Source organism: Protopterus annectens, chromosome 2.part1 (genome assembly GCF_019279795.1).
Source record: "Protopterus annectens isolate FY-2018-M chromosome 2.part1, PAN1.0, whole genome shotgun sequence".
In the NCBI taxonomy this organism is placed as follows: Eukaryota; Metazoa; Chordata; order Ceratodontiformes; family Protopteridae; genus Protopterus; species Protopterus annectens.
The window spans coordinates 767,610,361-767,618,290 of NC_056729.1; the positions used below are offsets into that span (position 1 = coordinate 767,610,361).

A 7,930-nucleotide genomic window follows, 5' to 3' on the forward strand; every position below is an offset into this window, starting at 1 on the left:
TATTCTGGGAAAATACAGGCAGCTACAGGTAAAATGGAATGTTTATGATTTGAAACAGATGCCTATTTAATAAACCAGCATTCTGATCTGCAGAAAATTGCCCAGTATCTAGGAAAAATGTTTACTTCTGAAGTCCAGTTGTAGTAAGCAGACAAGCAAACTGTACCATTTACTAAGCTCTTTAGTAAATCATAACAACAACATAAAACAACTGTAAGAGGAAAACAATAGTTTCTCGTGTATTTTACCTTTTGTATTAAATGCACCATTTAAGTGATTTTTAACAGCACAATATATAATTTCACATTTGATCTATTTGGTGATGACACCTAATAGCTACTTTTCTTTTAGTTTCCCCACCCATGACCATCAAACATCCCTTACAGCACCCTCCAAAAAATAACAATGTCTAATAACTTCTCATCTTCTCTTTGTCGATGATTTAAAACTGCATAGCTCATCAGATGATGAACTGAAAGCACAGCTACAGGTTGTCAAATCTTTTTCAAATGATATTAGAGTGTCATTTGGTCTTGATAAATGTACAAAAGCAACCTTTGAAAAAGGAAAACTGCAACACCAGGAAAACATCAGTTTGGGACAAGAATGTGATATAAAAGAACTTGAGCAAGAGCGAGTGTATAAATACTTGGGAATTGATGAAGGATCAACAATAAAACATGAACAAATGTGAATAAAACTCAGTAAGGAATACTTTAGAAGACTTAAATTAATCCTGAGAACACCATTGACATCTAGGAACAAGATCCAAGCTATAAATCAATTTGCTCTTCCTGTCCTAACATGCAGTTTTGGAGTGATTGACTGGCCCCAAAAAAGTGTTGGATAGATTAAATATTAAAACAAGAAGGATGCTTCATGCTCACCAAATGATTTATAAAAATCAAGGTATACCAAGATTATATATTCCCCATTCTGAAGGAGGGATGGGCCTCCTTGAAACTGATTACATGTATAGATCTGCAATCATGAGACTTCACCCATATCTACTGACCTCACATGATCGAAATGTAGTGAAAGTTTTGTAACATGAGGAGAAAAAGTCTAAGATGAATTTTCTGCTTAATTTTGTAAAAGCATATTGGCGTCAAGCAGGAATGGAATTCAAACCAGACTAGATAAAAATCAGGCAGCAACTGAATGTGCCAAAAAACAAAAGAAAGAATATAAGATGATGGACCAGATGAGAAGTCAAGAAATGTGAAAAAAACATAAATATAGATGCAAGTATAGAAAACGTCTGGAAGAGACTCAGGCTGATCAAGAACGAATGCAGAAATGGTTAAGGAGAGGCAAATTCAAACCAAGAAATTAAAGTTTAATATTGGCAACCCAAGATAGTGGGCTAGGTATACGCTGGTTTACAAAGTCCATTGAACATATGGTAGAAACAGACAAATGTAGGTTTTGTAAAAACAAACTGGAAACAGTCACACACCTTGTTGCTGGCTGCAACACACTAATGGCAGAAAGGCATAATAATGTGGTGAGACTGTTGCACTGGGAATTGTGCAAACATTATGGTATCGAAGTGGCTGAAAAACACTGGAAACATGATCCACAAAGCATCATAGAAAATGCTGATGTTTATATCACAAGGGATTACCCATTATCAACAGTTCAAAATATAGATGCTAGAAAACCAGATATAGTGGTCCAAGAAGAGAAGACAAAAGTAGCATCAATCATTGAAATTGCCACACCCAGTAACATTAGTGTCTTGCATACAGAGAGACACAAAGTCATAAAATACCAGGATCTGCAGGCAGAAACAAGAGGAATGTGGAAGAAAGACAGTTCCAATAGTAGTAGGAGCAATGGGTCTTATAGAAAATAATTTACCATCATATTTATATATGTTACCCATTCATGTCAGGTATGACCCTGACCCTGAGCAGTATCCTACCCTCACCAAGAATGATGCCACAATACAGAGACAAAATGATCAGCTTTAATAATTGGCTTAATTACTGGTGTCATTCTAAGGGGATCCAATGTCTGTCTGCCTGGGATGACATGCTTGACAAGCCACGCTGCTTCACAAGGGACGGCTTGCACCTGTCACCCCTGGGCTTCCGGATATTGGCAAAGGCTCTTGCCACCCCATAGTGCCTTTTTAGGCAAGGCTCAAATGATAAACCTACCACCCTAGAAAACAAAAATGGAGAAAAACTAAGGGTAATACTGCTCAATGCCAGAAGTCTAAACCTCAAGATGCATGCCCTCAAGCCCTCCTCAGTATGGAGAACATCGATGTCTGTGCTGTGACTGAAACCTGGTTCAAGGCTCCTGAGAGCACCCCAGCACTATCAGGTTATACCTCATATCATGCATTCCGCCCCAAAATGACCAAACCAAAAAGGGGAGTATCCATATTCATAAAGGATACCCACACCTCCAGGTTAGTGGCAACGCACGGGCAAAGGAGACCATCCAGGTGCAATTAACCATAGGTAAAACTGCCCTACAGTTTGTAACATGCTACAGACCACCTTCTCAAACCCAGGAAACCCACACAGCCTTCCTGAAGACACTGGAGAGTATGAATGTCTCTCCAAACACCATCATATTGGGTGACTTCAACTACCCAAACATAGACTGGGAACATTACTCAAGCCCCAACACCCTAGCCCAAAGGTTCCTTGAGTTCATAAACTCAAATGCTATGGAACAACTAGTCACCATTCCCACAAGAGGAGAAAATATACTAGACCTGATCATCACAAACATGGGGACAAAATGCTCCACACCGAAGTATATCCCTCATTGGTGAGATCAGACCATAAATTAATCTCACTGGAGTGCCACACCCCGGCCCCACCCCCAGCAAAAACACAGTGAAGAACTTCAAAAGCAAACTTCACACTTCTTAAGACTGAGTGGTATCCTTCAAGGCCCCGAGCCAGTGGAAACCACAACCCACGCTGCTGAAACCCTTACAAATGCCTTCTACGAGCACCTCCAGGAATGTATGGATCAAGCAATCCCTAATAAAATCAAGACCCTTTCCACCAAAGGTAGGCCGGTCTGGTGGACTCCAGCCATAAACAAACTCTACAACAAGAGGAGAAAGCTACTACATGACAGAGCAAAATCCCTAAATGGGAAGGCATCTCTGATCAATACTAGCAAATCACTACGATCACTCATAAAATCATCCAAGGCCAACTTTGAGAGAAAAATCGCTAATGACACAAAAGACAATCATAAAGTCTTCTTTAGCTATGTTAGAAACCTGGGTGGAAACTCCCAGATATGCTCAGAATTAGTCCAAAATGATAAAAAAATCACTGAACCCACAGACATTGCCAACATACTGGCAGACAGGTTCAGTGCAAATTTCTCCTCTCCTCCCCAAAGGAGAAATATCTATCCCACCAGAGTCTAGCCTCCCAAACATCTCAGATGCCCAGGTGAGAGCTGCTCTCTCTAAAGCAAAAACACAGCATCAATGGGACCGACGGTGTCCCCGGCTGTGTGCTACATGAACTCAATGAGGAACTAAACCCACACATAAGGCTGCTGTTTAATCTTAGCCTTACTACAGGATAATGCACTCCAAAGAATGGCAAACGGCAAATGTGGTCCCACTCCACAAAGGCGGTGCTTCTACGGACCCTGGAAATTACCGCCCCATAAGCTTGACGAGCCTTGTCTGCAAAGCTATGGAGAGGATCATAATGGAACTCATAAATAAAGACATTGGGGACCTACAGACACTGGATCCTACCCAATTTGGCTTTGTCAAGGGCAGATCCTGCCTCTTGAACTTGGTCAACTTTTTCGAAACAGTCACTAAGGCCATTGATGAGGGTAAGGCAGTTCACACAGCCTATCTTGACCTAGCAAAAGCGTTTGACACAATACCCCACTCGGGCATCATAGAAAAGCTCACCAGCTTAGATGTAAACCCATATGTCACAAGATGGGTTGCAAACTGGCTCGAGGACAGAACACACAGGGTTAGAGTTGCTGGTGCCATGTCAGACTCTAAGCCGGTCATGAGCGGTGTCCCCCAGGGCTCAGTCCTGGGCCCCCTCTTGTTCGGCATTTATTTTTCTGAAGTGCAGGCAAACATAGGGGGATTGTGGTTGACAAAATTTGCAGATGACTGCAAACTGGGCACCATAATTGACACTCCATCAGACACAGACATCCTCCAGAAAGGTCTCATAGAAATGGATAACTGGTGCCAGAGCCATGGCCTTAAGCTAAATGCCAAAAAATGTATAGTCATACCCTTTGGGAAAAACAAGGTAACCCCTAATTACCACATAGGTGGTAATCCATTAAACACGGAAGAAGTTATCAGGGACCTGGGGACCCAAGTTGACAGTAACCTCTCTTTGACACTCACATTGCCAAAGTGGTTAGGAGGACCTTCTACATTTCCCACCTGATCATGAAGGGATTCACATCCAGATCAGGAGAGGTCATTGTACCCCTGTACTCTTCACTTATCAGACCAATGATTGAGTACAACGCCCCATTCGGAATGTACCTTACCCGACACCTGCAGCACTTGAAAGACCCCAAAAGTTCCTCACCAAAAGGATAAAGGCTCAAACAAATGTCATAATGATGCCCGACTGAAGAAACTCCAGCTCTATTCAGTCGCATACCGCCTGCTCAGAGGTGATCTGTGCCTGACATACAAGGCCATGTCCAACCCGGAATTAATGGACATGCTCCACCTCAAAAATCCAAATCCACCAGAACCACGAGCAAGAGACTTAAACCTCAACACGGATATAAATAGGACGTGCTGGAGGGACAGATTCATCACCCAGAGACTCCCTACACTATGGAACAGAATCCCAGTCCATGTGAGGCAGAGCCCCTCACTGACTCTGTTCAAGAGAAATCTTGACGAGTGGATGGGAGATCGTAGGTTTACCCCGGGAATCATCTCTGTATCACTGCTGGACAGAGGCACAGCAAACTAATGGGTATAGTATTCTCATCCTAAGGGGTGGTGAAAGCCACACACACTCTGGCTAGGCTTATAAATGCCCTAGGGCAGATAGCCTAGTATGAACCTATGAACCTATGAACCTATGTAATCCCATAGAAATTGCAGAAGGAGTCATTACTGGGCACATTGCGGGTGCTGCAAAGAGCACTTTTGGCTGACATCAAAGATTGAAACAATGCTAATTTCATGAACTTTAATCATACTTTGACTTAGGAATGGGATCCATTCCCGTCATGGTATTAGAAACCCAAAAGATTTGGAGAAATTAGAAGAGAAAAACACCCTTTTGACTCATTTGTTCTTTTAAGTCAACAGCCCATTCATTCTGTTAGGAGCAAAGGAGCAAACCACAAGCCGAGAGTGGTATCACTATCCATGTGGGAGAAGCTTTTTTTTAGATCACCAAGCTGCACCCGTAAATGAGACATTTATTAATGCTGTTCCAGTGCTCATTTGATATTATACTTGCTATGGAGTCCCAGTAGAAACAATACCATAAGATAACTGATATTCACATTTAACAATCATTCTCACTTTACATTCACAGGAGGGCTAAAACCACAAAAAAGATACAATGTTTTATGCACTGATTCATCTACAGGGGCAGAGTTTGCAAGATGACACTGTAGCATACAGATGTTTAGCCAGCTAATAGCACTGATGTGATGTCATCACATTGTGTCAGATAGGAATATAAATCAGCAATGTTATTACTGAGACAATTCCACACCTTCTAAATGTAAGTTAAACTCAAGTTTAGACTTCGGCTGCTGACAGACAATAAAGCAACCTATCTGAAGCTTAATCCAATGTATCAAAACAACTTTCAATATACTATGCAGTAAAAAAAATATTTAAAAAGTGAACTTACCAACAGCGAATAGTTAAAGTTTCATTGACAGAAATTCTGTAGACATCTTTCTGAATGCTTAGAGTAGGAGGCAAAATGTGATTCATACTAGTCTGACCTGAAAATTAAAAAAAAATAATAATAATAATTTTGGTAGTACCAGACATCAACATAGGCCTTTAGGAGTAGAAAAAAAATCTGATTTTCTGAATTCATAATTATAGAAGGTTTTGTGGTAATAAAACTGACTGGTCAAAAAGCACAAATGAAATGCGTAATGTGTTTCTCAAAAAAAGTGCATCTTCGATTTACATTATGGAATGATAACTAATAAGTAGGCAAGGAAACAAAACTAGTAAAATGTAACATCTTCATTGTAATCTGAGGGGCAATGGATGGTTGTGATTGCAGACACAGCATGTCCTGCCAAAGAATTAATGTAAAAACAGACAGAAACAATGCAATTGTGTCATACACAGACAAACCAGAAGATACAGCATATAAAATACTGCTCATCTAGTAGGGACATGGTATGTACTACTTATGAAAACAGGCAATGCCACCTGGGTAAAAATGCTAGCTTGATTTGGGGCAGTGACACTGTGTAGCATTATGTGAAACCAGAATGTAGCACAATTACAGCAGCCTAAAAAGCAATGCAACTGTTCAAACAGAAACCTGACAGTAAAGGTATGTTTCATATGGCTTTACAATGAGTAATTGTTCTGAATTTAATTAACAAGCAATGTCTTAACCCCAGCATATCTAAAAACTAAGGTTGCTACTCTCAACAGTGACACTGCTGAAGACACAGACACAGGTGTACAAACCCATGCATCACCCTGATATTGAGGTAAGCTTCAATATTCACCAAACAATATATATAATAACTAAGATTACATGAACTCAGAGAAGAGTGAAAAAGTGATAAGAATGCATCACTTATCTTCTTAGTCTTTTCTGACTAACTGGTGTTCAAACACCAGTGACTTTTCACTGACACCACTCTGAGTGCTGATCAACTGGCCTCTAGCAAACAGTGTTTCCCATTTCACATTAAATTCTGAAGCATAGTTATTGATACTAACATTAATATAGTCAGTAGCAGACCATGCGGCACGTCACACCTGCCTAGCAACCCCCCACACACATAAATAATAAAAGTGCATCAGTGTCTACTTAAACATTGCACACACACACACACAAGCACGCAATATGTGTGTGTGTGTGTGTGTGTGTGTGTGTCTACATGTGTATATATATATATATATATATATATATATATATATATATATATATATATATATATATATATTTATGTACACATACATATATATATATATGTGTGTGTGCACATGTCTATATACATATATATATATATATATATATATATATATATATATATATATATATATATATATATAACAAAGATAAATTTCACTAACTAAGAACTAACTAAGAACGAACTTCGTGACACAAAAGCATTCAAAAAGAATTAAAAGGAAAACTCCAGCAACTCTTGTATTATTTAGCACTTTCGTCTTCTTTAATATCAAGTCTTCTTCAGAATTACGTTTCATTAATACAAGCAACCATTTAACATTGTTTAAATACATTAGATCAAGTAGTTTATTTAAATTAAATTTAAATTTAATTAATTTAAAATTAAATTTAAATTTGTATCCAGATGCTTTGTTGTCTCATGAGGATGCATATAATTAAAATATCATCAGTTCCATCAGAGGATATTAGCCCTTGCCAGACTAAGTTAGACATTTTTACATCATGCAGGAAAAAAATATGTCAAGGTTACTAAACAAGAAAGCAAGATGATAAATTGTTTGATATTGCCAGACTGCATAAATCTACTGGATGATAACCTTTGATATTTTAGCATACTTTGTCTATTATTCCTTTATATAGTTGTATTTATTCACTTAAATTTGTTTATGGGGTGGAGGACTGATGAAATGATGGCCAATAAAAGGTTCAGCCTGTTTTTTCTAGTGGAAAAACTATCTACCCTTATATATAACTCTACGCACTTCACAGACACACAGACACAGAGACACACATACACACAC

At 39.1% G+C, this 7,930-nt stretch overlaps 1 protein-coding gene across 2 annotated transcripts in view; it reads right to left on the reverse strand.

Moving 5' to 3' along the window:
- The window catches only part of KDR (kinase insert domain receptor), a 166,381-nt gene extending 160,418 nt beyond the window's left edge, over window positions 1-5,963 (reverse strand). For both annotated transcript variants that reach the window (XM_044062474.1, XM_044062475.1), the window contains exon 1: window positions 5,868-5,963. In XM_044062474.1, the coding sequence (XP_043918409.1) occupies window positions 5,868-5,953 (86 nt within the window). In that variant the 5' untranslated portion in view covers window positions 5,954-5,963. The remainder of the gene's footprint in view (window positions 1-5,867) is intronic.
- Between the last annotated feature and the right edge of the window lie 1,967 nt (window positions 5,964-7,930).